The sequence below is a fragment of the Polyergus mexicanus genome, unplaced genomic scaffold (genome assembly GCF_030449975.1).
Source record: "Polyergus mexicanus isolate NDT 795.1 unplaced genomic scaffold, iyPolMexi1.0 SCAF_10, whole genome shotgun sequence".
NCBI lineage: Eukaryota > Metazoa > Arthropoda > Insecta > Hymenoptera > Formicidae > Polyergus > Polyergus mexicanus.
The window spans coordinates 3,818,837-3,846,095 of NW_027223330.1; the positions used below are offsets into that span (position 1 = coordinate 3,818,837).

The following is a 27,259-nucleotide window of genomic DNA, read 5'->3' on the forward strand; positions in this document are numbered from 1 at the left end:
TGCCCCATTCTGTATATTATTATTATATATGAATACTGTAATTGATTTTATTTTTACCGTTAAAAAAACATCAGAAAACTATTTTCCATGAATGTAACATATGATGTCATTATCGGGTCTCATGAGAGCTAACTTAGAATGTCTAATTGGTCATTTCGTGACCAAAATTTATCGTCACTTTGTTATTTACGATTGAGATTTTAAATTCACTTATAAATGTATCATTTTATATAAATGGCTAAAAGTTGCAGATTTTGTTCAATTTTTGCTACCAATCTGGCGTCAGATTGCCGTGCGCAGATCTTGCTCGATTTCTACCACCAATTTGACGTCAAGTCAAGTCATGTCGGCAAACTTTGCTCGGTTTTTGCCATCAATTTGCTGTCAGGTTATATTCACAGACTTTGCTGGCAAAACATGAAGTTATTGCGGACACTGATGGCACCGGATTTGTTACCAAGTTTTGACCAAATTTGATCCTAATTTGGCGACGATCATTACATTCTAATCCATATTGTTGTCAATCCAAATAAACAGGAATAATTGAATGGATATTGTGGCTGCTGTAAATCGTCACACACAAACTTCTATATATACTAAATCTAGAAATACATAGCTCTGAAAGTATGTACACAACACATGCGCACAAAGCATACACACACATGATTCCTACTTAGGTCACGCATGTGTAGATATTTACTTCTCATACGTGATACATACTTTTCGGGGTCAATTTTTCGGTCAGTATATAAGGGAGTTAGCGGCCTAGTATTATATAGAAGTCTATGTCATCACATCAAGCGCGATCCGCGATACAGTAGCGCGACCTGCAACATGGCGATCCACGTGCTCACGTGTCCGCGCGTAGTTCCGAGCGGCGCCGCTAGGCAACGAAAGTCTGCTCGACTTTCTGTGAAATGAATCGTCACATCTGAGATCCACTATTGCGAACTTGACTGTTCCTCAGACTGGCAATTTTTTTGATATTCTAAAAAATCCGTTAAGTAAAATATGCAGACTAATTATTGCCTTCTGCAAAGTGTGTAATATAAATATTTAAAATTTCCGCCGCGCTACATGGTTACTCCATGATACAATACCTTTCCCTTCCTTTGTCCCTCCATCTCTATAAGCTATAACAGAGCTCACTTCTCCGTCTCAGCACGCATCTCCATTATGTGATCTCAAATTGCTGATAAGTTCACTGTGTTGAAATCTTTTCATATTATGTCTATGTAAACATAACTATACAAAAGAACATTTAACACCACTTCTGGTCATATTATACACAAGATTTTAGCCGTATTGACATTGGGCAGGTACCATTCAAGAAGGAAGAAAAAGTAGAGCACACCTCCCAAAACTTTGTCGCGCCCCTCCCCTATTTTGGGGTTGTCTCTTCTCGCTGTGCGCTTATACTCGCGCGAATTGGTCGATTTTTTTTAATTAATTTCTCAATAATTGTTACAAAAATCGCAAAATGGTAAAGGTCTTTCCTGCTTAGTTTAATTCGCTCTATCTGCACAATATGTGTAGGACAATTATTATCAGACACCTTGTATATTTGAAACGGAATAATATATATATATATATATATATATATATTATTGAATATTTTAAGTTTCAAACACACATTTCAAACTTTATGCATTTTATATAACTTAGAACTATAAAAAAAGTAATATATCGTAAATCGGAATTATTTTGTAAAGTCATTATATAAAAGATTTATTTCTTATTCTCTTATTTTTTACAGATTGCTCTTATAAATTCAAATTCAAAGATATCGAAATCTGTACGATATAACTTATATACCATATATTAATTTAATACGAAAAAAAAGGTGAAAAAGAATAACGCTGCAAAATAATTCCGGTTTGCGTTATTAAAATTCATATAAATTTGGGAATTAAAAAAATCTGAAATTTCAAATTTGTATTAATTAATTTAAGTTTTTACAAAAATTAATAAAAAAACGCTTTTTGTGAGTAATTAATACATTTATCACTAGTGTCGTAAGAAACAACTTAATTTTCAATATTTCTAATAGTTTCCAGTTCTTTTTCTTACAATGTACATACAATCAATAAAATTATAGACATTAATTACATACCTCATATATTCAATAACATACAACATAATATAAAAATTGTAGAATTCAGATTTTCATTTTCTTTTTACCAGAAACGCGTCTCCTTTGATTTTTAGGTTTGTCTTGCTTCATTCTATTGGATCAGAGAATCCTTTCGTAGAATAAAAGATATGCTTGACTTTGTAACACTGTATTCTCATCTACTTCTGATACCCTGTGATAGAAAACTGAGAATTAATACCGAAAAAAATTATAATAAAATAAGCAAAATTGAGAAAATACTTTGCAATCAGATACGATAACAAGTTATTTTTATAAAGTACTTTATAATCTGATTTACATTACTGATTTAAAAAAATAATTCGTTATTGATTTTAAACAGTAATTAGTCATCATTACTGTCAGAAATTTATATTTTTAATATTAAAATATAACAAAAGCTTTATAATTTTGATATTGATATCGTTATCGATATAAAGCGTATAATTATTTTGCTAATAGTTTTAAATCTTAATTTCTCTTAATCAGAAGAACTTTTCAAAAACATTGCATAAAACTGTTTTTCTTTTAAAGATATTTAAATTTGGTAAGTAAATATAAGTAAATAAAAAGAAGGTTTTCTTAGTTTCTTCTTTTAATAGATTTGAAAATATAATCAAAATCGCCTTTCTTGCATCCCTTTAATTTTATACAATTTTGAAATCCATGACACGCTAATTTAAGAGTCAAAATTTCAATCTGCAGAAGTTCATAAGAAATGCATGATCTTAATAAAAGTTATCATAAAAGTCACTAAAGTTATTAAATTTTATCAAGATTGTTTATTACTTTTTGAAAGACTTTAATGTTTTATATGTGTATTTGTTTGCATAAAAGTCATGTCGCGTAAGTTCGAACAATAATGTGAAAAGTAACTGTTAAATTCGTCACTCTTGTTATCGAAAAAATGTCGAAGTTATTTTAACTGATGACTAGTTACTTTTTAAAATCAAAATTACTTTTTTCGTTGCAAATAAAATTTGCAACACTGTTATTGTTATTATTACACTGTTATTGTTATTATTACAGTTTCCGAAAAAAAGAACTATAACAATAACATGTAACGCGTTATTTTCCAAACTTGAAAATAAGTATAAGTATAGTGTATAAGAAAAATTATATTATATATAAGGTAATGGTAAAACTGCATAAAATGTTACACTTCACCGATTTTATCGCTACTTAAATATGTTGTAGAGAAAGTTCTTCTGAGTAATTCTCCGCAAGGAAGAAGCCGAGAACGGCATTGATTTAGAAGATATAACCAATTAAAGTCACAATTTTAATGCTTTTTTCAGATATATAAAGTAACATTAGGAACAATGAAGTTTATGTACATTGTACTTCTTGTAGAGTAAACGGAAAAAAGTTTTTCTTTACATTTACGGAATAGATATTTTGAAATTAGAATTACGAAATACATGCTGGTCATGGATATGTCAATAATCAGTTTCACTTATTTCTCGCAGTTCACACGCGCGTTAACAGCTTTCAATATATTATTTATTATATAGAATAATATTATTTATTGAATGCATGGGCAGAGGAGAGGCTCTGCCCTTCCCCATGCATCTCCATCTCGAAAAAATTCTAACCTAACCCAATCCAACTTTATTATTAAAACTGAAAATAAGTTTGGGTTAGGTTAGAATTTTTTTAGAGTGGGAATGCGGGAGGGCGGCGGAATCCCTTCCTCGTTCACGCGTAAATATCGTAAACAGCCTTTTTCAATCAAAAAATAACAGATTATTACAGCATACACAAACTTTAATGTCAAATTTCAATTTGTTATATTTTCTAAAACAATGCCATCTCTCACTTTTTTTTGCAGAGAATTACTCAGAAAAACCACCCCCATAACATATTTAAGTGACAATAAAATTGGTGACGTATAACCTTTTATGCAGTTTTATCTATATAATAATTAAACGCGGGCAATTATTCATATCATATAAAACAAATTAAAAGAATTTAAAAAACTTAGAAATTTTTCTTATAGGGAGATGTACCGGTGATTCATTTTAATTTTAACAGGCAAATATCTGGAAATTACGAGATTTTAGAAAAAAATATTTCGTACAAAAGTTTTATGACTTCGAGGAGAACATAAGATAATGTCATTGATTTGACCTTGGATAGTAATTTGAAGATTATGTGAGAGTCGCCTTCAATTTCTTAAATGGAAACCCCATTTTTCATTGCATATTTTTGTAGCTTATCTTGAGAGCTTTTCAAAACATTATAATAAAATATTTTTTCATTAAGTATTTTTCGAGTTATTTTATATCTTATACATAAAACTTTTGTATGAAACATTTTTTTTAAATCCCGTGATTTTCAGATATTTGCCTATTAAAATTAAAATGAATAAAACATTATTGATTATTTGCAAATACAAGATTTGTTTTCGAAAATTAAATCTATTTCTCTAAACAAAAACGATCTTTGAAGTTGATTTTACAGAAATATTAATTTTAATAATAGATTATGATTTTTCTGAAACAAAAAACAAAAATACCGAAGTCTTACAAGATTCTGAATCCTAATATCAACAAAATAGAACTTCTGTCAACAACATCAACAAAATTCCTAGTAAATACCGAAAAAGGGATTCATTACCGATGATTTTGACCTTGATATATATGTTATCATGGTTACGTCCCTTTGAGTAAAATCCAAAGGGATTTAGTTATCGCCATAATATATAGAAATATATGGCCATTGCTCATTGTTTATTATATATAAAAATTTATTAACAAAAGAAGTTTTTTATAAATGGCCTAATGGAATGTATAAGGGGTCTAATCAGACAGATTTGCATAATCGCATAAACATATCCATATGGAAATTGATGGATTTATAAGTACAAATGCATAAATCAATTTCCTTATGCATATATTTATGCGATTATGCAAATCCGTCTGAATAGGGCCTAATTCTTCGTCTTTTATAAAACTGAAAACCCATATGACACTATATGTATAATGATCCCACAGGAAATGCATGAGCGGAGAAGGGACTCCTCCCCTGCGCCTCTATTCTAAAAAAAATAACCTAATCCAAATCTAATCCTACATATCCTATAACTAATCTTAATTTTAAATTAGAAATAAGTTTGAATTAGTTTTTTTTGAAGATGAGGGCGCGGGGACTTTGCCCCTCCTTCGTCCACGCATTTCCTATGGGATCATAATGCAGTTTCACATGGATTTCCAATTATTCACGCGAAGGGAGATCCATCCTCGTCCCATTTCCTGCTTTCAATACGAAATGAGATTTATTATTGTATGGTTTCACATAGGTTTCTGCTTTGATTCCTTTTATCAAATTTTATAAACATTTTAAATTGGTATGTATCAACGGTATTACTACTACTATTAACTGCTTCGCATAACTACTCAGTCAGTCACCCGAATAATTTCTCGCAGCGAACATCGTAATAGTCAAATCGACGTTCCGAAACACTGCTCCCTATCATTCAACAATACATCGTAGTTGGATCTATTATTCATACGAATAAATGGCGTGTATACGACGTTCTGTGATATTAAGTAATTACATGCAAAACAGTAAATTATGTGGTTAATTTTGGATTCTATAACTGGGTCCACACACAAAATATAGAAAGATTATGGAGAGAAATGCGAGTAAACATTCCTCACTATGGTATACGATGATTACCACTTCACAAACTATTTTGTTGAATTTATCAAAAGAATACAATTATGATAAACGCTATGATAACTATGATAATTGATACGTTTTTCAATATAATGAGTTCAATATATCCGTTAAATTCATTAAATGTTGAATAAAATTCTTGTTTCATATATCTATCGACCTTTTGTTATATCATAACGAGAGGCTTTGCCCTTCCCCGCCCATGTATGTATCGTTTTCTACAAACATATTGGCAAATTACACTTTTAAACACTGATATTACTTAATTGACCTGTATGAAGTTAGCTCCGCACTTTTTGAATTTCGTATTTTTATTAACTGTGCTGTATTGTACCGCAAATTGCAGTTCATTAACATAAAGATTTAAAGCATATTCGAGAATATTTAAGAAATGGAATTTTTACTAACCCCTCACATAACTAACATTTTTATCTGTATCCATTATCTGATAGGAATAATATTGCATATCTAAGGTATGCTAGGCTAGCACAACTCAGCACAATTTCTGGTTTCTTCGGAACAACGATATAAAGGGCACTTTACTCTTGAATGCGGCCCTTCACATTCTCTAAATCGGGTTTATTACATAGATAGATATTTATTGATACTTATTTCTTGCCTTTCGGCTTTGAAAAGGGGAGGAGAGGTTATAAAAAAGTTTATAATATGTTTATTTTAGTTTTAAAATTACAAATTATAGAAACCAAAATTAATAAAATAAAAACGATAATACAAAAAAACCTAATAAATTATTTGTTTTAATATTATACGGGCGCGCGAATTTATTTAACTTTTACTTACATTTAGATATTATAATTTCCTATAATTTTAAGGTAGCATAAATAAATAATTAAAGAAAACTTTTAGAATAAAGAACAAAAAAAAATTAAAAAAGAAAGAGATAAAAGTTTAATAAAATATAAAAAAACAAAAGAAATTGTTCTGATGATCTCCATCATACCGCGATGGAATGGCTTATGTGCACATAATAAATGCATAACAAAGAGAGATGTCTTAGATAATTAATATTATTCCTATCACCAGATTACATATATTACAAACCTGAATTATAGAATTACAAAGACCGCACTCACGAGTAAAGCGCCCTTAATAACGTTGAGGAAATCGACATTGCGTTGACTTGTGCTAAACTAGCACAATTCAAATATGCAGTATTGTCTTTATTGAATAATTACAAAGTCGAATTATAGACATAGAATCCGAATACGGAAGACCGTAAAGTGTAAAGTGTCCTTTATATCATTGTTCCGAAGAAACGGATATAGATAAAAATATTAGTAATGTGAAGCTAGAAAAAATTTTATTTCATAAATTTTCTCGAATATGCTTTAAGTTATTGAGCTACAGTTTGCGGCATAAACGAAATTCAAAAAATGCGACGCTAACTTCACACAAGTTATTAATTAAGTTCGTTCTTCAATCTTGTTTTGTTAATAACTTTTTAATAAATAATGTGCACAACTGCTCAAATCTTTCGAATATTACTCAAGGACATAACTATGATAATATATATCAAGGTCATCAATGATAAGTCTTCTTTTCGGTATATTTACCAAACTCCTTATTATTAGATAATATTTATTCTATAATACAAAAATATTGATAAACACTTTTTTCTTTAAAAAGATTAAGAGTTATAGGTTTCTATGAATTCCGAGATTTATATCGTTCATATAAAATGTTCAACTTCAAAATTAATTTTACATAAGAATATCTTTCATGGCAGCCGTCATCTTCAATGTGCCTTACTCTTATATCGATACTGCCCTGATAGAAATATTTTACAGAAAATATAATGTGTGAAATCCTATTAAAATAAGACTAAAATATCAATCAATTGATTCTTTTTCATTGTGATTTCATTAAAAATTCAATAAAAATTTAGAAAAATTTATTATGGAAGATATAGGGGGAGGAGGAGGGGGGAGAAGGCGCAAAGGGAGCGAGAGATAGAAGATCGAAAAATAACAAGATAAATGCGGAGAGAAAAGTGCTGGTAAAATTGATAGAAGAAATAGGATAGATAATATTTAATGGATGTATGGAGGGGGAAAGAAAAGATTAGACATATATGGGAAAAAGGGGCAAGTCGGTTATAAATTATGTATTGAGGAATGAGGAAGTGAAGAAGCAGGTAGAAAGAATGGAGACAATATCAATTCGAATCATCATTTGTTAATAGTATGGATTAAGGCGTGAAGAGGGGAAAATGCGATAGGAAATAAGAAGGAAGGAAAATAAAAAAGTAAGTGTGATCCGTAGGGGAAAGGAAAGAGTTCAGAAAAGCATTAGGGGAGAGAGATTGAGGTGAATGATAGAAGGTTCGACGAAATATGGGGGGAAATAAAAGGACGAATGGGGAGAATTTTGAAGAAGGACTATTATTCTAAGGAGGAAATGAAAAGAAGAAGCTGGTGAGATAAAGAATGTAAGGAGGAAAAAAATTAGAAGAGAAAATTAAAGAGATAGAGAAAGGGAGAGAGAGATGGGCGATCATATAGAGAGCTGAAGAGAAGATATAAAACGATATTGGAGAAAAAAGAAGGGACAACGAGAAATGGATAAAGTTGCGAGAAATTAAAATAAAAGAATATGTTTAAAAAATGGTGGATAAGAAGAGGAAAAGAGAAAGACAGTAAATGAGAGCATTCAAATAAATTAATGGGACGGATTTATTAGGGAATTGCTGGGAAAGATGGATAGGAAGATGGTGAGGGTAGTTGGGAAGGGAATCAGGGACATAAGAATGGAGAGGAGATAACTTGAGTAGGGAGGAAATGAAAGTAATATTGAAAAAACTAAGGGATAACAAGACATTGGAAATCGATCAAATTTCGGCGAAGGTGTAAAAATATGAAGATGAGTGAGGAGATTATGTAATAGAATGTGGAAGGGAGAAAGAACAGTAGATAGAACAGTGCAGTAAGGAAATGATTGTGTCTATAGTAAAGAACAATGAGAGAGTGAAAGTGAAGGAATATGGAAGAGAGGAGAGGAGGGAGGGGTAACTAAGGGGCATGACTCTGACTGGTGTATATGTCAGTGACTGCTACTGCTACCCTTAATCGGATTTAATAACGCCCATAGTTCTGGCCAATCACAGCTATTCCCCCGAAGAATTGAATGATCGTGATTGGCCAGTCTTAGAATTACGGATGTTATTAAATCCGATTAAGGGTGACGTGCAAACGTGGCTGACATAGTCAAGTTGGCAAATAGATTAAGAGAGGAGATAGAAAGGAAGAAGGTTAATTCCACAGAATCAAACGCGGAGTTTAAGGAATGGTCAAGGGGAAAAGGTTATAAACAATAGATAGTATATACAATCTATAGTAGATAATATATATAATATGAATATGCAATAAAGTATGATCGTGTGCTGTAGTTTACAAAACGCATAAACTATTTTAGCAAGGCAATTATTTCAACAATAAAATTATTTCGCAAAGATGATGACTATCATAGGATATTTTTGTTAACTCGAAAATAATTTTTTTTCCTGCGAACTATATTGATTTCAGAATTCTAAGTTTTCAGAAACCTATAATTCTTATATTAGTAGCTTCTTTTGAAAAAATACTTATTGATACTCTTTTAAACTACATATTATGGTTCAAATTTGATGTACGCGATAAACACACAATTTGGGAAGAACTTACCGAGAATCTGATACATAATACCATCTTCCAGGTGGTGGTTCTACAACAGATGCAATTTTCGCCGATGCTTCCTCTCCTTCCGAATCCAAACTAATACTACTCGATTTGTCATCTAGCTTAGGATCCTTATCCTTAGGAAGAAAATTCCATCGGTGATCATCAGGTGATAATGGGAGTCTTGTCTGTCCACAAAGACAATTCAAATAATTTCGAAATTAATAATAACTTTTAAAAAATTTCTTGTAAATTATACAGTTAAAACTATATTTTTAACATCTTTATCCTTAAGTTAAGTATCTTGAATTGTTTATTCTTCGTCCTATCCCTATCATTCTTATTTTTAAGTATCTTGAACTTAACATGTTTTCCAACTTTTTATTAATCTTTTTATCATAATTTTTTTGTTCAATGTTAGTAATTGTGAACTATATTTTACTAAATATATGGCCTCTATATATACAGGGTGAGGCATCTGAGACAGGCCACCCGAATAACTCCCACAGTTTTGGAGATAAGAGAAAATGTTCGAAATAAAAGTTGTATGGTATCGAGGGGGAAATCTTGTGGAAGTGAACATTTTTTTTTAGGTGGAGGCACTTAGGAGATTTTAAAGATCATTCTCATTTTTTTAAATGGAACTATTCTAATTTTTTTATACAAGTCAATTCCTCGCAATAGTTGGCACAAAAAATTATAAGGGTAAAATGTCCAAAAAGTGAATAGTTTACGAAATATTTTGTACTTTATATATATATACTCCATACTAAATACTTACTTAAACCCAACATGTAGTATTAATACATAAAGATTGAAATGTACAAGATGATTGAATGTTTATTTACATTCTATGATCCGTATAAGCGATAACACCAGAGAGGATACGAATGTAAACATGAATATTTTATGAAATATTTTATAGTTTATGTGAAATTATATCAAAATAAAGTACAAAATATTTCGTGAACTATTCACTTTTCTGTCATCTTACCCTTATAATTTTTTGTGCCAAATATTGCGAAGAATCGATTTGTATAAAAAAATTAGAGTATTTTCATTTTAAAAAATGAAGATGACCTTCAAATCTCCTAAACGCCTCCACCTAAAAAAAATTGTTCACTTTGTACTAATTTGTACCAATAATAATAATTTTGTACCACGTGCCATTTTCAAAAAAACCGTGGCGCTGCTACCATCTAATTAATAAGCTAGCAGGACCAAACTAAAACAAAACGAAAAAATAAAAATAAGACCAGAAATTGAAAGGGCTGAATTTGTACTAATTTGTACCACCCAAATAAACTCAATATGTTTAGCCCTTATGCTTAAAACAACCCCCAATTGAATTTAGCCCTATTAAGCTCAAGAGTAAAGTACTCTTTCCAATCAGCAGAATCAATCGCTACTTGTACACACAACGCGACATAATTCGTACCATCAAAATCTAAAGTTTCAGATTTTGTACCCCGTTTTTTTTTTATGTTTTTCATGTAGTTTTTCGTTCACAAACACATACATATACATCCTCATGCATACCCGTATACATGCAAGTACGTATGTTTATTTCAATACCTTTATACGTAGAATCATTAAAAAAATTTAGAATAAATTCATTACTGAAAAACATAATAAAAAAAAAACGGGGTACAAAATATGAAACTTTAGATTTTGATGGAACGAATTATGTCGCGTTGTGTGTACAAATAGCGATTGATTCTACTCGTCGCGAAGGGTACTTTACTCTTGAGACGGATAGAAGTCGGGGGTAGTTTTCGAAGGAACGGCGGGGGTACAAAATTTGAAACTTCACATTTTGGCGGTACAAATTATGCCGCGCCGAGTGTACAAGTAGCGACTGATTCTGCTCGTGGCGAAAGGTACTTTACTCTTGAGACTGACAATGAGAGAGGTCGGGGGTAGTTTTCGAAGGAACGGCGGGGGTACAAAATTTGAAACTTCACAGTTTGGCGGTACAAATTATGCCGTGTCCAGTGTATAAGTAGCGATTGATTCTGCTGATTGGAAAGAGTACTTTTCTCTTGAGCTTAATAGGGCTAAATTCAATTGGGAGTTGTTTTAAGCATAAGGGCTAAATATATTGAGTTTATTTGGGTGGTACAAATTAGTACAAATTCAGCCCTTTCTGGTCTTATTTTTATTTTTTCATTTTGTTTTAGTTTGGTCCTACTAGCTTAATTAGATGGTAGCAGCGCCACGTTTTTTTTGAAAATGGCACGAGATACAAAATTATTATTATTGGTACAAATTAGTACAAAATGGGTACTAAATAATCTAATAGGTCCAGTTTGATTCTGCTGATTTGGTCCTGCTAGCTTAGTAGAGGTCTCAATGACTCAGGTCATTGATGATTTATCAAATAGCTTTCAATTATATTTATTTAAACTTAAGAGATTTTAGATCGCTGAATACGAATTCAATGTCAAAATTGTCAAATTTAAAATGATGGATTCAATATGGCGGATGCCAAAACTTAAAAAATATTTAGATTGCAATATAAATATTTAAGTCCACCATTTTGAATTTTGACGTTGGATTCGCAGCGACTTAAAAAACTCTTAAATCTAAATAATAATTGAAAGCTATTATATTAACATTGAATTAACAAAGATGATAATGATTGACTTGAAATCAAAAAGATAATTTTGTAAAACTGATAAAAAATAGAGTACAGTTGAATCAAAAAATTAATCCTTTAATAATACTCTAATCATGTAAAAATATTTAGCCCGGTATCTCAAAATTTGTAGAAGTTAGAGCAATCACACTCTTTTTTGGAAAAATTCAAAATTTTATAAAAATTAAATCTCTTCACTGATCCAAGCCAAATTCAATACCAATCATCCTTTAATGATACTTTATTAAAAAAAAATTAACTCAATATCTCAAAATTTGTGAAAGTTAGAGCAACCACGCCCTCTTGGTTTATGTACACACATACATATACAAAGATTCCTCTATGAGAAAGTAAAAAATTGTTTAAATTCATAATGCATCCATAATATTTTCATATAATTCAATAAAGAAATCTTACTCATATAATAATTAAAATATTGTTGCCTTTATGCGAATTTTTGCTTCCTTATAGAGGAAGCTTTTATTTTCTTGAAAAAATTTTTTTTCGGTTTTGGATGCCAATGTGTTCAGAATGTTCTAAAACGTTGAAAACTCACGTTTTTAAAAAAATGTATGTATGTGCACCAAAAAGACGTGGTTGCTCTAACTTTGGCAAATTTTGAGATATCTAAATATTTTTACATGAATAGAGTACTATTAAAAGATGATTGGTATTGAATTTTGATAAGATCGGTGAAAGGGTTTATTTTTTATAAAATTTTGAATTTTTCCAAAGAAAGAGGCGGTTGTTCTAACTTCTGCAAATTTTGAGATATCGGGCTAAATATTTTTACATAATTAGAATATCATTAAAGGATGGTTGGTATTGAATTTGATGAGAATTGGTGAAAGAGTTCATTTTTTATGAAGTTTTTGATTTTTTATTAAATATCTGTGCACGCTCCAATTTCTGCAAATTTTTAAGTTATCACACTAAATTGCTTTACATGAATAGAATATCATTAAAAGATGATTGGTATTAAATTTGGCTAGGAACGGTGAAGAGGTTCATTTTGCTTCCTTATAGAGGAAGCTTTGTTTTCGTGACAAAATTTTTTTTCAAGTTTTTTATGCAAATGTTCAGAATGTTCTAAAACGTCGAAAAATCATATTCTTAAAAAATGTATGTATGTATGTATGTACGCGATTTGTTGTGCAACCGCTAACTTCCGCAATTTTTGAGATATCTAGTTAAATTTTTTTACATGGATAGAATATTATTAAAGAATGGTTAGTATTGAATTTGATGAGAATCGGTGAAAAAATTCATTTTTTTATAAAATTTTGAATTTTTTAAGAAATATCTGTACACGTTGTAATTTTCCCAAATTTTGAAATATCGGGTTAAATTTGTTTACATAAATAGAGTATCATTAAAGGATGGTTGATGATGAATTTAGTGAGGATCGGTGGTTGCTTCTTTATCTTTTTATTTCGCTCACAAAGTTTCCTCTATAAGAAAGCAAAAATTGAAAAATCCGCATGCTTAAAGGAGGTTAAACTTTGTGAGATAAAATGATGAGGAAGCAATGTGCTAATTTGCACAATTTTCAGCTTGTTTTACTTTTTTGCCACTAGAAGAAAAATTACATAATAATTACCTAAAGTGCGATAACATCTTAGACTAGTCTCGAACTGTGCAAGATTAAGATTGCATTCAGATTGTATGAAACTTGTACAATCAGAACATAAATGACAGCTAAAATACTTTTTTATCCGGTATTAATGTTTTAATCTTAAAATTATTTTCTCCTTATGTACACAAAAATTTTAATCTTTTTTAGCGCGCTTTTAATGAAATAAATTATTTTAATAGATTGAACAGAATATTTAGTAATCTTTAGGAAAATCAAATGCTTGCCAGGTAATTGATATTTATTACACTATTTGCTAGCAAAAAATATCATGTAAAATATGTTATAGTATTAGATATTAGATTAATTTAAGACTCCTGAGTAATCGCAGCGGCCATATTGGAATGATGACATCAGAAGCGAGAAATGACATGCTGAGAATTCTTGCATGCCATTTTTAAATAAAAAGATATTTTAAAGAAACAAGACTACAGATCGCTTTAGTATACTCGTAAAATTGTCCGAAAACTAAGCTTTTTCTTTGATAATTAATAAATAACCGTAAAATGAGTGTCAAAGTAAGCTTAGTTATATGGGAAAACATGTAATTTGATAGTTGTCGAAAGAAGTGGAAAATGTTCTTTTCACATAATACTTTTCTTGCTAAGCTTAGTTTTCGGACAATTTTATAAGTTTCACAAATACGTTACACGTCACAGCATTAGCATAAAGTGAATAATTATGGAATGGCACGCAAGAATAATTTGGGCTGTCACTTTTCACGCCTCATAGTTCATTGATTTGCAACGTGAGGCGTTGTATAAAAATTCTGACATATGGGTAACATGCTGGTAACTTGTAGCTATGTAACATATATATAGTGTATATTTTTTATATAGCGTAGTATCCTATTAGAAAAATACTTGAGCAAAGAAAAGGTGCAATGCTTAGCCATTTCCAAGAAAATTTGATTTGAATAATATGGCTTTTCTTATATACAACTTCGTTAGAGCGATTAGCGAGAAGCCGGCGTAGCTCAGGCATTAAAGCGGGTGGTTCACGCATCAGACCCGGGTTCAATTCTTGTCCCTGGCACTTTTTTTCTCATTTTTTTTAAATACAATTTGGCAACAAATATTTATTCATGTAAAATAAAGTTAATTTAACCAACAATTTTTTTTTAATTTGCACTTTCAAAAACAATTTTCTTTTAATTTACTCACGAAACTGGGCATAATTTTAATTCAACTTATAATCTTATTATTTTATACATTCTATCCGATATAAAATGAAGCAAATAAAACGCTACTATTTGAACATAGTTATAATTTAATACAAAATTACAACTAATTACGACAAGTATCATCCGAATAGTTGTAACCGATCTGTAGAGAGTGTTGATGATAGTGATAACAAGGATGAATAAAAGTTTTGACACATTTATTTGTAATTTTGTATTAAATTATAACTTTGTTCAAATAGTGGCGTTTTAATTGCTTCATTTTATATCGAGTAGAATGCATAAAATAATAAGGTTGTAAGTTTAACAAAAATTATGCCCAGTTTCGTGAGTAAATTAAAAGAAAATTGTCTTCCAAAAATGCAAATTAAAAAAAAATTTAGTTAAATTAATTTTATTTTATATGAATAAATATTCGTTGCTAAATTGTATGGAAAAAAAATGAGAAAAAGAGTGGCAGGGACAAGAATTGAACTGGATGCATGATAGCTACGCGCTTAATGCCCGAGCCACACCGCCTTTTCATTAATTGATATAACGGAGCCAGATATAAGGAAAGCTATATTGTTTAAATCATTTTCTTGGAAATGGCTGAGCATTGTGCTCTATCCCTTTGCTCAAGTATGCTTCTAATAGAGTACTATACTATAAAAGCCTTTTCAGTTCAGTGACACCAAAGTCGCACCCTCCCCTGTTAGTCTCAGGAACGTGCGTATTATAAATATAATAGCACAATACTCTAGTCTAGTAGTAAAAGTTCTCATTAAAATTTTCTATTTAATATTTTATTTTGTATTAATAATAAAAATAATTATTATTCTATTATTAATTACGTATATGTATGTTCTACAACAATTAAAAATATTTATGTTTTATGCTTACTAGAGTATTGTGCCATCACATTTGTGATACGCACGTTCCTGAGACTAAGTGATGCGTTCCTTAGTTACGATTTACGATGCGATGATGCGTTACTAAGGAGCGAGGGGAAAGAGGGGAGCAGTGAGCAGTAGATGCGAGCTAAAAAATTCAGCCAAAAGTTACAAATAAATCCCAGTTTACTTATATGATAAGTCGTTGGACAGAGTTCTTATTCCTACTGCAGCATCTTTATTCCTATGTCGCCACCGTCAACTCGGGGTTTCACGGCGACTACTCAGGAGCTTTAATGTTAATTTTATTATTAGTTATTATACTTTAAGTTCCGTATATCTTATTATTTAATATAAATAAAATCTAAAAATATCCTATTTTAAAGTTCTCAGTTTTATAAGTCAAAAATTATTTACCTTGACATAAGCAACGTAGTGACCACCATGAACGGTCCCACTATGCTCGACGACTCCATAAAGCGCATAAAGTCGAGGTTTTTTATGATCTGTGCAAACCGGTGCTAAATTAATTAACATCGAAAATGATACGTGTTTAAGAACTTTCCGAAAACCAACTCTCTGCGTTTGAAACCTCTTCAGATGCAATATTAATACTGGAGGTACTTGAGAAATGAGATATTGCTTGGTACTCGAAGTACATACCATTTTCGACGAATTCTTCTGACTCTAAAACAAGAAGAAAAAAAAAGCAAAAATAAGATAGTGAAATTATTGAATCTTGCTCATAAAACAAATAAAATATGATTAATCTGTTTTAAATTTCTTTAAAAATTTTGAAAACAGAAATAGACAATAGAGATTACTTTCTTTTTCTTTTTTTAAGGTACCTTTTTCTCGCGAGTTGTGCATGCTTCACACACGACTTTGTTGCTTCCCGTCATTAGTTCCAGTGCAGTAAATTGGTTTAAACATGATTCCACAGAACATTCGCCTTCTTTAGTTGTGTACCTGTCTGATGATTGATGTTCAGAAATTCCCAATCTAGACATTCCAACCATTATATCGCCAAATTCATTACATAAATCCTGTTTTTCGGGATCATCACCATTAGAAGTTCCGTTATTGTATTTCTTTCTATTGTACTTTGATGGAGTAGTTGCCATCCATGTCTTGACACCATCCAATCTAAAAGAATATCATGCTTATCAATATCATACTTATGCAGTTCATTATTCTAGAAATCTCAAAATTTTTGAATATAATATAATACATTAGAATCCCAAACTTTGTAAAATTTTTTAAATATAAAATTTTAAAAACAGAGGAATATTCAAACAATTCATATTTAATATACAATAGTAATTTACTAATTAAAAAAAGTTAAAATTTTTAAAATTTGAAGTTTATGAATTCTACATGTCTAAATTTTACAATAATAAATTTTCAGAATTAAATTACACACACACACACACACACACACACACACACACACACACACACACACACACACACACACACACACACACACACACACACACGTGTGTGTGTGTGTGTGTGTGTGCGCGCGCGTGCGTGCGTGTGTGTGTGCGCGCGCGCGCGTTTGTATAAAATTTTTGAAACATTTGAACATCTGAATATACAACCTTTCTGAGTCATTAACGGGACTAGTGGGGCTTTCCTTAGAAGCGATTGAGCTGCTTAAACTTGCAGTAGGCACTTCAGGACTCATGATATCAGAATTAGGAATCGTGGAGATAGATAACGCCGTAGCTGACGCTTCGTTCTCGGAGCTGACTGAACCGACATTCCTGTTACTTTTCTCTGATAGTATTCTGATTTGAGTCAAGTCTGTCATCGATACATCGGTTGGACTAGGACTAGTTAACACGTTAATGTTCACCAGATGTCTAATTTGTGTTATGTCCGCATTGTTACCCAGATTACCGTCTTCCAGACTGGTCAGATTGTTGATATCGTTATTCAAGTCGTTGCTTGGATGATGGGGATCAGTAAGAGATATAGGACTAGTAACGGCGGATGCTTTCTCCGAATTGTATCCGGATTCTCCGATTTCTGGATGAAAATGATCCCCTTCGATGTTGTCCTCTATGTCAGCGTCACTCTCCTCTGGCAATAAAATTTTTATAATATGATTATAATATTTATATCTATAATATTATAGATTTTGTTTATGAAAAATTGTTTATAAAATAATTTTAAATATTAAAAAATAAATATTTTTTCCAAAACATTTTATATCACACAAAAAGAAAACAAATATTTTGCATAAGTAGCTCTTTTTATGGACTATGGCAGAACTGAAAAATTTAATAGCAACTTTCAAATTGATTTTTCCATTGTGTAAGCACTTTTGAGATTTGAGAGGCGCGTCTGGCAAATTGTTGCTAATACGCGAGTAACAGAAGAGCAGTGAGCATCAAACACAAAAATCGGCTCAAAAATTGCAATTAAATCTCCAACACTGGTCTATGATATGAAAAACAAGTAAAACGTATTGATAATCAGAGCTAAACAAAATTACCTGACTTCGGAATGTTGTCATTATTTGTTTCCGTAGGTTTATTCGAATTTTTTAACGTATAATTGTTATGATTCTCATGCCTTTTGATCTTTCGGTTTTTTCTAGCTGCCTTTTTCTCTTTTTTTAATTGCTTCCAAGACGTATCGAGAGCTTGATAATCGCGTTGCTGAGTGTTCATCATATCGAAAGTATCGATTTCACTGTTCTTCCTTCTATGTATAAGAATCAAAAGATATCAAAAAGATATCAAAAAGATGTCAAAATTATAACACATCCCATTTTATAAGCTCTATATAAGTAAAAAATTAATTATTGTATACAGAAAAGATAAGGAATTTTCTCTTTACTTCAAGAGCGGAGGCTGTGGTTTGTCTGCTGTGACGGGCAGGCTCAGATCTAGAAATGGCTCAGTACGTTGCGACGAGTGATGACAATCCAGACACTGTAGAGTAGACACCAACACGCCACGAAATACCGCTTCTGGTCCCAATAGTCGTGTGCTAGCCTGGTTGCCATAGAATTTTATGCGAGATTTCAAACCCTTTTCCACACAATCCGGTTTTGTTTTCTCGTTCAAGCCTACCTCTTTCAGAATTATGATCTGGTATCTCTACAATATACATAAAATTTTAATTTATGTAATATATAAAATCTTTATTTATCTTTGTAGAATAACTGTATTATCTCAAAAAATTTAGAGGCCATTTTCTATTAAAAAAAAGAAAGAAAAAAAACTAACTTTGTTGCAAATCAAATTGAGATAAATGGAGATCAATTATGAAAAGTTGTAAAGTTTGATATTTGCATTTACAGAATTTTTAAATAAATTTCAATTAATTTTATTTTTTACAAAGTTATATAATAAAAAAACAACAACCAACAATTCAATTAATCTTTTTAGTTACTTAATAAATGCCAAATAAAAAAAGTATGGTACAATTTTGTTAAATGGGTTGTAAAAAGCTTTTTCTTTAATTTATTTTTTTATGATTGAATGATTTTTTTCGTCGATTTATTTCCCGTCAAAATAAAATCAATTTATTGATTTTATGCTTTTGTAATTAGTGAATAAATTAGAATAATTAGAATAAATTATGCAATTATCATTAAGAAAGCACATTCAATAAAGTCTCTTTAAAATATATTTAATGAAATCGTACCATATTTTTTTCATTTAATATTCATTAACTAACTTTAAAAAAGTTTGTCGAGTTGGATATTGTTTCTTTATTATGTAATTTTATAAAAATTAAAGATAATTAACAAATTTAAGAAATTAGGCTCTCGTGTGACATCACAAATTTCAAATAATCGCGGGCTAGTAAGAGCCAGAACATGGGTGGTAGTGCGTCAGTTTCATAGAAAATTAAGTTTTCTATGGCCGATATTTATTGGCTGCGTTCAGCAGAAAAAGCAGCTTTACAACTGTTGTAAAATGCTTTAATATGATTGGTTTATACATTTAGATCCGGCAGGAACTAAAGGCAAGAACCAATCATATTAAAGAATTTTACAACAGTTGCAAAGCTGCTTTTTCTGCTGAATGCAGCCATAGTCAATTCTTATATTTAAGATCGTCTTAAGCACACTCTTAAGATATCCTAAACCAATCACAGAGCCATATTAGCATCTTAAGACCGTACTTAAGATGGTCTTGAAATAAGAACTGACTATGAATACCGGCCTATGAAACTGAATATGTGCACAGGGCACGAAATTTACTTGGTGCTATACCAAGATTTTTAAAAATAATCTCATTTCGAGATTTATAATAACCCCTTTTTATCCCCCTGAAGAGACAAAGGCAAGAAAAAGATAATTAAAATCAATCAAAAGATTCTGAAAGTAGAAATGTCAATCATTACAATTCTTTATTACTGATCTTAACTCAATTTACGACAAAATTACCGCCATTTAAAAATCATCTTTTTTTAAGAAAAAAAAAAAGTGCTTTAACTTTCTTGCAACAGTATAGCAGACTAGATATATTTATTAAATTAGCTATCACCATTGATCTAACATTGTTTTAAATATAAAATACTCCAAAAAATAAAGAAATAAATTCTAGGAGCATTATTGAAAAAATTTTTTATAAGATTAGAAGATGTAACAAGGAAACCTTGCAAATCTGAATTCTGATTTTGATGAAACTTTATACACATAGGGGGAGAGAGGGGGTAAATAGACAAATTTAAAAATTTTCTGTTACTGTTCAAAAACGATTCTAAGAGTGAGATTACTACTCCTTATGTATACAGCGGCTTTTTTGCTTCTGCCGATATATCTCAAAAATTATTTAATATTAAAAAATGTTTTATACAAAAATTTCACGATAAGGATACCTGTTTATTTTTAAAAAATTTTATTAACATGTGTTAAATAGCAATGTTCTTACGATAAAACTTATGTATAAAACATTTTTTGATATCTCCAATTATTTTCGAGATATATTGAGAAAAACAACGAACTCGCTCTATATATGAAGAGTGGTTTCTCCTCCTAAAATCATTTTTGAATAGCAACTAAAAATTTCGAAATTTATTTATTTTCCCCTTACATGTGTGTAAACTTTCATAGTAACATCTCTATTTAACCATATTAATAATAATAATAATAATAAAAAAATCTGAAATTTATTTTTTACTCTTATATAAAAAAATAAAAAAAATTCAAAGATTTCCAAAAAAACAAAAAAAAAATTTTTTTTAAATTTATTGATATAGTTAAATAAAAGTGTTCTTACTACAGACTTTTATATCATACATATAGAAATCTGTGGTTTTACTATAAAATTTTAGTATAAAACATTTTTTGATACCTCGAATAATTTTCGAGATATATCGCGAAAAGCAAAAGCCATTCTATATACAGAGTGAGTCTGATAAAAAGTCCACCATGTTTTTCTCGAAAACGATTAGGGATAGGGGAAAACATCCATTATCAAATTTGTAGGACAAGTAGGGGCACATATTTTGGTGACCTTGAACTTGATCTTAAAGGTCAATTGAAAGTCAGCTTTGTTTTCTTGAAATCTCCATTTTTATTACATATTCTTGTAGCTTATCTCGAGAGCTTTTCAAAACACTATAATAAAATATTTTTTCATTAAGTACTTTTTGAGTTATTTTATATCTTAATCTGACATATTTTGATATAAAAAATAAAATATCTCGTAAAATATTTAGTTTTCGATAATACTTTTATGTTCAGAATAATGAGACAAATCAATTAGTAAAAAAAAGACAAATAATTGTTTTAAAGAATACATTATAAATAATTACATACTTTTCCTTAAAAACAATTTTTTTTTTTTATACTAATTGATTTGTCTCATTATTCTGTACATAAAAGTATTACGATAAGATTATCGAAAACTAAATATTCTACGAGATATTTTATTTTTTATATCAAAATATGTCAGATTAAGATATAAAATAACTCAAAAAGTATTTAATGAAAAAATACTTTATTATAGTGTTTTTAAAAGCTCTTATATAAGCTACAAGAATATGCAATAAAAAATGAGGGTTTCCATTTAAGAAAACAAAGTTGACCTTCAATTGACCCTCAAGGTCAAGTTCAAGGTTATCCAAATATGTGCCCATACTTGTCCTACATATTTGTAATGGATGTCTTCCCCTATCTCTAATTTTCGAGAAAAACATGGTAGACTTTTTTTATCAGACCCTGTTTATAAGGGGTAGTTTCATCCCTTAGAATCGTTTTTGGGCAGCAACTGAAAATTTCTAAATTCATCTCTTTACTAAGTTTTATCAAAATTAGAATTTTCGGCTTCACGAAGTTCCCTTATAAGACAGTTTTTTCACTTACCCGAAGATCCTCATTCCGTACTATTTCCAACAAATGTCGGAGTAATTCGTGCGAGTCGTGTTGCCCTCCGTCAACGCATTGCGTACTTTTTTTCCTAAGTTTACAGAGGAGATTCAGAGGCGTATATGTTTGATAGCCATTAGTGTTCTGTATTTTCAATAAAGTTTCGTAAAGGATTGATGTAAAACTGCCCCATCGCTCCAAGGTCCCTTCAATCGGTGGCTATCAGTCAAATAAAATAGAAAAGAGAAATTACTCATAAAAAATAAGATAAATAGCAAAGATAAAAGCAAAAATGTAAAATAAATTATTTTTTAGAGCAAATCTGTTATTGAAGTCTTCCTAGTTTGACGCTTTGAAAATAAGGCGAACAATTTTCTAAATTCATCTCTTTACTAAGTTGGCGAATTTTTTTAAAGAAAAGTATAAAACATTAATTCTAAACTTTGCATGTTTAAATAACATTTCAAATATATCCTGAATTTATTTCTAACAAAAATATTTGTTCATTTCGGAATTATAGTAATCCAACCAGGGTGTCTCCCCACAAAAAGAGAATTGTTCGTGATGAATATGATTCCAGCTGTTATAGTCATCTGAAATAAAAAAATCAAATAGATTATTAATCTGTATGAGTGTGATTATCGTGTGAACTAGAATTAAATCAATTATTCGTAAAATTTGAATTTTGCGATTTACAAAACTAACCAATTTTTTGGTGAAAAATGAAATTTCTTTTTTGAAACATTGACATTTTTTTATTTTTCAATATTTTTTTATTCTGGTTCACGCGATAGTCACATTCATACAGATTAAGAATCTTTTTGGTTTTTTTATTTCAGACTATAATAGCTGGAATGATGTTCGTCGCAAACAATAATTTTTTTGTTAAACATCTCAGTTGGATTACTATAACGCCAAAACAAAGAAATATTTTTGTTTGAAAAGAATTCAGAACATACTTGAAATATTATTTAATAAACATAAAGAATTAATGTGTTTTATACTTTCCTTTAAAAAAAATTTCCCAAAATCACCTTATTTTCAGAATATCAAACTAAAAAGACCTCTTAATACTAATATATCTCCTTGTTTTTCCTTGAGATAAAAAAAATTTCAAAACTAAACATACAAGCTCCACTTCTTCTTCCGGATCAAATGGTTTGTGCTTTCCACCTGGTAAGATAAATTTCTGCCCAGGTAAACGCAGATCGTCCAGCACCTTCATTAGATAAGGAGTTTGTGCTAGACACTGAAGCACAGCATTGAAGAAGCAGGTGTTTCCTAGATTTGCTAAACCCTATTGCATTATTTAAGAAAATTTTTCCATTATAGACATTCTAATTATTATTGTATATTCTTTCTCTCTTTCGTTATTTATATGTATATCATTATGTATATGTATATACAAATATATATAATTTAATTTTGTTTATTGTGAAATATCATTATATATACTTTGTACACACACATTATATTATATATTATATTTTTTTTTAATTCCCTTAAAACGACTTTTTTCCAAAAAATGTAATCTAGAATTAGATCAAATAAAAAATACATCATGTAATATGTTATACATAATTTACATACCCCAACTTTAGGAAGATTGTTTAATATTTTATGCTTCTCTTTCTCCGGCACATCAGCTATTATCTCTGTTTGACATTGAATTACTGGTGTTTTCAACTGCTGTGGTATTTGCAATGTAGTGGCACATTTCTTGATGAACTCAATGGTTTCCAATAGCTTTTTACTTTAAAAAAAAAAAGAGAGAGAAAGAAAGAAAAAGAAAAGAAAAAAAAGAAAAGGAAAGGAAAAGAAAGACAGAAAGAAAAAAGAAAAAACAATGCATATTTATAAAAATGTAAAAATAAATATTTTTTTTTAATTAAGCTTTTATATTACACACACAAGCGCACGCAGGCGCATCAATTTTTTATGAAGCTTTAAAGATTTCCATTATTCATTACATCAAAAAAACTAGTATATAAAAGAAAATTTCAATGTAAATCGGGAAATTGCAAAATCAACAGATATTAGAATAATATATTACAAATTCATCATAATTTGAAATTTTCGATACATATTTTGCAGTTTTTAGAGTTCAATTTTAGAAGATTAGCAAATAATTTCGTCGATAGCTTTTTTTATCAATATTTCAATAATCTTTAGTTAAATAATATTTGGAAATAATGCAATTTTATAATAATTTCTGCAAATTACAAAGCACAATATTTCGTAAACTCATCATTAGTTTTCAAAAGTCAAACTTCAATAATTTTTCTTAAAACTCATAATAATTAATTATATTTTATTGTAAGAAAATTATGATACTTATTAAAATAAATTCAATAATTATTCAGTTATTTTCTTCTGTATTTTCAATAAATTTATTATATATTCAATATTAGAGCCTTTTTCCAATTTTTGTTTCAATCTATTATAATTTCAATATATTTCCATCAGGAAATCTTTTGAACATCCTGCAAATGTAAAACATCTTTAGGATATCCAAAAGACATTCATGTACTATTTGGGTATGCTTTTTTGCAACTTTTTAATAGTTTTTTTAAATTTAAAATTAACTATTATTATCTAAATTATTACACACTTTATCAATAGCAATATCACTATCAAAATTATATCATTTTATTCTAACATAACTTTGATGTCAAATATATCTTTTAATAACTTTACTTTAATATTTTTTATATATAAAATAACAACAATCAATTTATGCAAAAATAAACAATAATTTTGTTCTTGGAAAAAAAGTATAATTGCAGTTGTAATATTTTTTTTTTGTACTTGTACCACAGAAAAACTTGAATTATTAATCAATTATTCCTGTTATTTTTATACATGTATGCACATATGCATGATACATGCATGTGTGCGTATGTATGTGCCCATACGTATATACATATTTACCTGCTATTAGGACAAATTTCAATTTTACACTGATAGCACCAAACACTCCAACGGTGAGTGTCCGTCACTATGCAATGACAGTCACTGTGGGGCTTCTTATAATGCTCTATAGCATGCTGTTTCTGCTCTTTGCCACAACTTTGTTCTCCGCACTGTAAGCAAATCCACAATGGCTTCGAGATATACTGCAAGTTTAAATAATTTGAAATTAGACTTTAATATCTTTTACATGTTTCAATTGCGAATAGTATATCATTTACAATTTCCTCTGTCTTTTTGAAGTCCACTTCTATTTTCTTACAAATAGAGCATTCGCTCATTATCCCAATCTTCTTTATGTTTTTCTTTATCTTGTTCAGATTGATAGCCTTTGCTATATGCAAACATTTTGCACCTATCAATACAAAATTAATATTATTGATATTAAAATATCCACATGCATATTTGATGAAAAAGTTATTTTCTGGATTTTGTAAGTAGAGAGAAAGAAAAAGAGAAAAGAAGACAAGGTTCCAATTTATATATTGAAAATTAAAAAATTTATATATTATGTTTTTAAATACTATAATTTTAAGTATGAAAATTCTAATTGCTTAGATTTAAAAATTTCCAGATTGATTTTTTGAAATTTAATAAATATTTCTCTCTCTTTGGGTATCACAAAATATAATTATTTTTGGAATTTCAAATTTCTTAGAGTGTTCTTACATATCTAAATTCATGATTTTATATATATATTCAAAATTTTCGGATCACTCTATTAATCTAAGAATTCGAAGATGTATAGAATACAAAAACAAGAATCAAAAAATCTAAGAAGCCATATAGAATTCAAGAATAAAGAAAGAAATAAGATTTAAAAATTTTTGGATCTAGGAATATTGATCTATAAAATCAGATTAGGATTAGGTTAGATTACAGTGATAAAAACCAGTTCTATTTGTGCGTATGAATATATATGCATTTTTAACCTGCACTCGCTTCCTCGTATGACTCGGTGGAAGCTTCGCTGATATCAGGATCTGCATCTGGCTGTCTGTTCCGCTTTTTACTCATTTCGTTGCCTAACTGACAATAAGTATACGTGAGGGGCTCTTGTTCTTGTATGCACGTGCGTGCTCGTCACGCCAACGATTCCCCTGGCTGGCCTGGCTAATCAGCCAAATTCTTGATTCTGACGTTCGTAAAAAAAAATATGTGGAGACTCATCAAGGCGCGCGCACATTTTTCGCGGATGGTAGGATGCTGCGTTCCGATTTTCGATATTGAGGGTGACGTCCCATGGCGCGTATTGCGATACGCACCCTCAAGGTAACGTTCCATGGCGCGTATTGCCAGAGAGAAGCCTGAGAGGGGCCACGCCGACGTTTTTCTTACGACGCTTTAACTAGCCGGTACAGTGGCGCTAACTGGATCCATTTTATGGCCGAGCGGAACTACATGGCCAGATCCACTTTCAGTGCCACGGTAAAACGACCGGGTGGTTCATGTCTCTGCTAGATCCATAATTGTGGATCTCAAAAGCAATGGTGTACTGATATACATATTTCATATTAGTAGCGTTGCATGTGATTTTTTTTCAATTTACTATTTTTATTTTCAGTGTAGTACATATTAAAGACATCGATATATGTAATATATTATTAAAATATTGTTATAAAAATTATTAAAATGATTTTTTATATATGTATATACACATGTATATACATATATAAACATAAAAAATCATATTAATAATTTCTATAACAATATTTCAATAATATATTACATATATCGATGTCCCTAATATGTACTACACTGAAAATAAAAATAGTAAATTGAAAAAAGATCACATGCAACGCCACTAATATGAAATATGTATATCAGTACACCATTGCTTTTGAGATCCACAATTATGGATCTAGCAGAGACATGAACCACCCGGTCGTTTTACCGTGGCACTGAAAGTGGATCTGGCCATGTAGTTCCGCTCGGCCATAAAATGGATCCAGTTAGCGCCACTGTACCGGCTAGTTAAAGCGTCGTAAGAAAAACGTTGGCGTGGCCCCTCTCAGGCTTCTCTCTGGTATTGCGGTCACCACGGAGATAAAGAAATGAACATTAAGCCCGTATCAGACTATGCATTGAGATTGAAATTTGACCACTCAGGCCAAGGAAATTTTAGTTCCTTTTATCCTGATTG

The 27,259-nt window shown here is 30.1% G+C and overlaps 1 protein-coding gene across 3 annotated transcripts; it reads right to left on the reverse strand.

The window, feature by feature from the left end:
- Usp16-45 (ubiquitin specific protease 16/45) lies at positions 1-26,380 on the reverse strand. 3 transcript variants are annotated; one of them, XR_011447437.1, is made up of 16 exons: positions 26,049-26,380; positions 25,338-25,471; positions 25,078-25,262; positions 23,737-23,899; positions 23,276-23,443; positions 22,144-22,365; positions 18,660-18,922; positions 18,313-18,524; positions 17,414-17,897; positions 16,658-16,955; positions 16,227-16,496; positions 9,493-9,674; positions 2,114-2,306; positions 1,324-1,519; positions 1,101-1,245; positions 1-988 (listed from the first exon to the last, which is right to left on the reverse strand). XR_011447437.1 is itself a non-coding variant. In XM_070302579.1 (13 exons), exons 1-13 carry the CDS (start codon positions 26,131-26,133, stop codon positions 2,234-2,236), a joined length of 2,739 nt encoding a protein of 912 aa, XP_070158680.1. In that variant the 5' UTR covers positions 26,134-26,380; the 3' UTR covers positions 1,983-2,233. The 3 variants fall into 3 exon arrangements, 1 of the variants encoding a protein (XP_070158680.1); XR_011447436.1 differs by having other exon boundaries at positions 1,101-1,519; XM_070302579.1 differs by lacking the exons at positions 1-988; positions 1,101-1,245; positions 1,324-1,519 and having other exon boundaries at positions 1,983-2,306.
- Between the last annotated feature and the right edge of the window lie 879 nt (positions 26,381-27,259).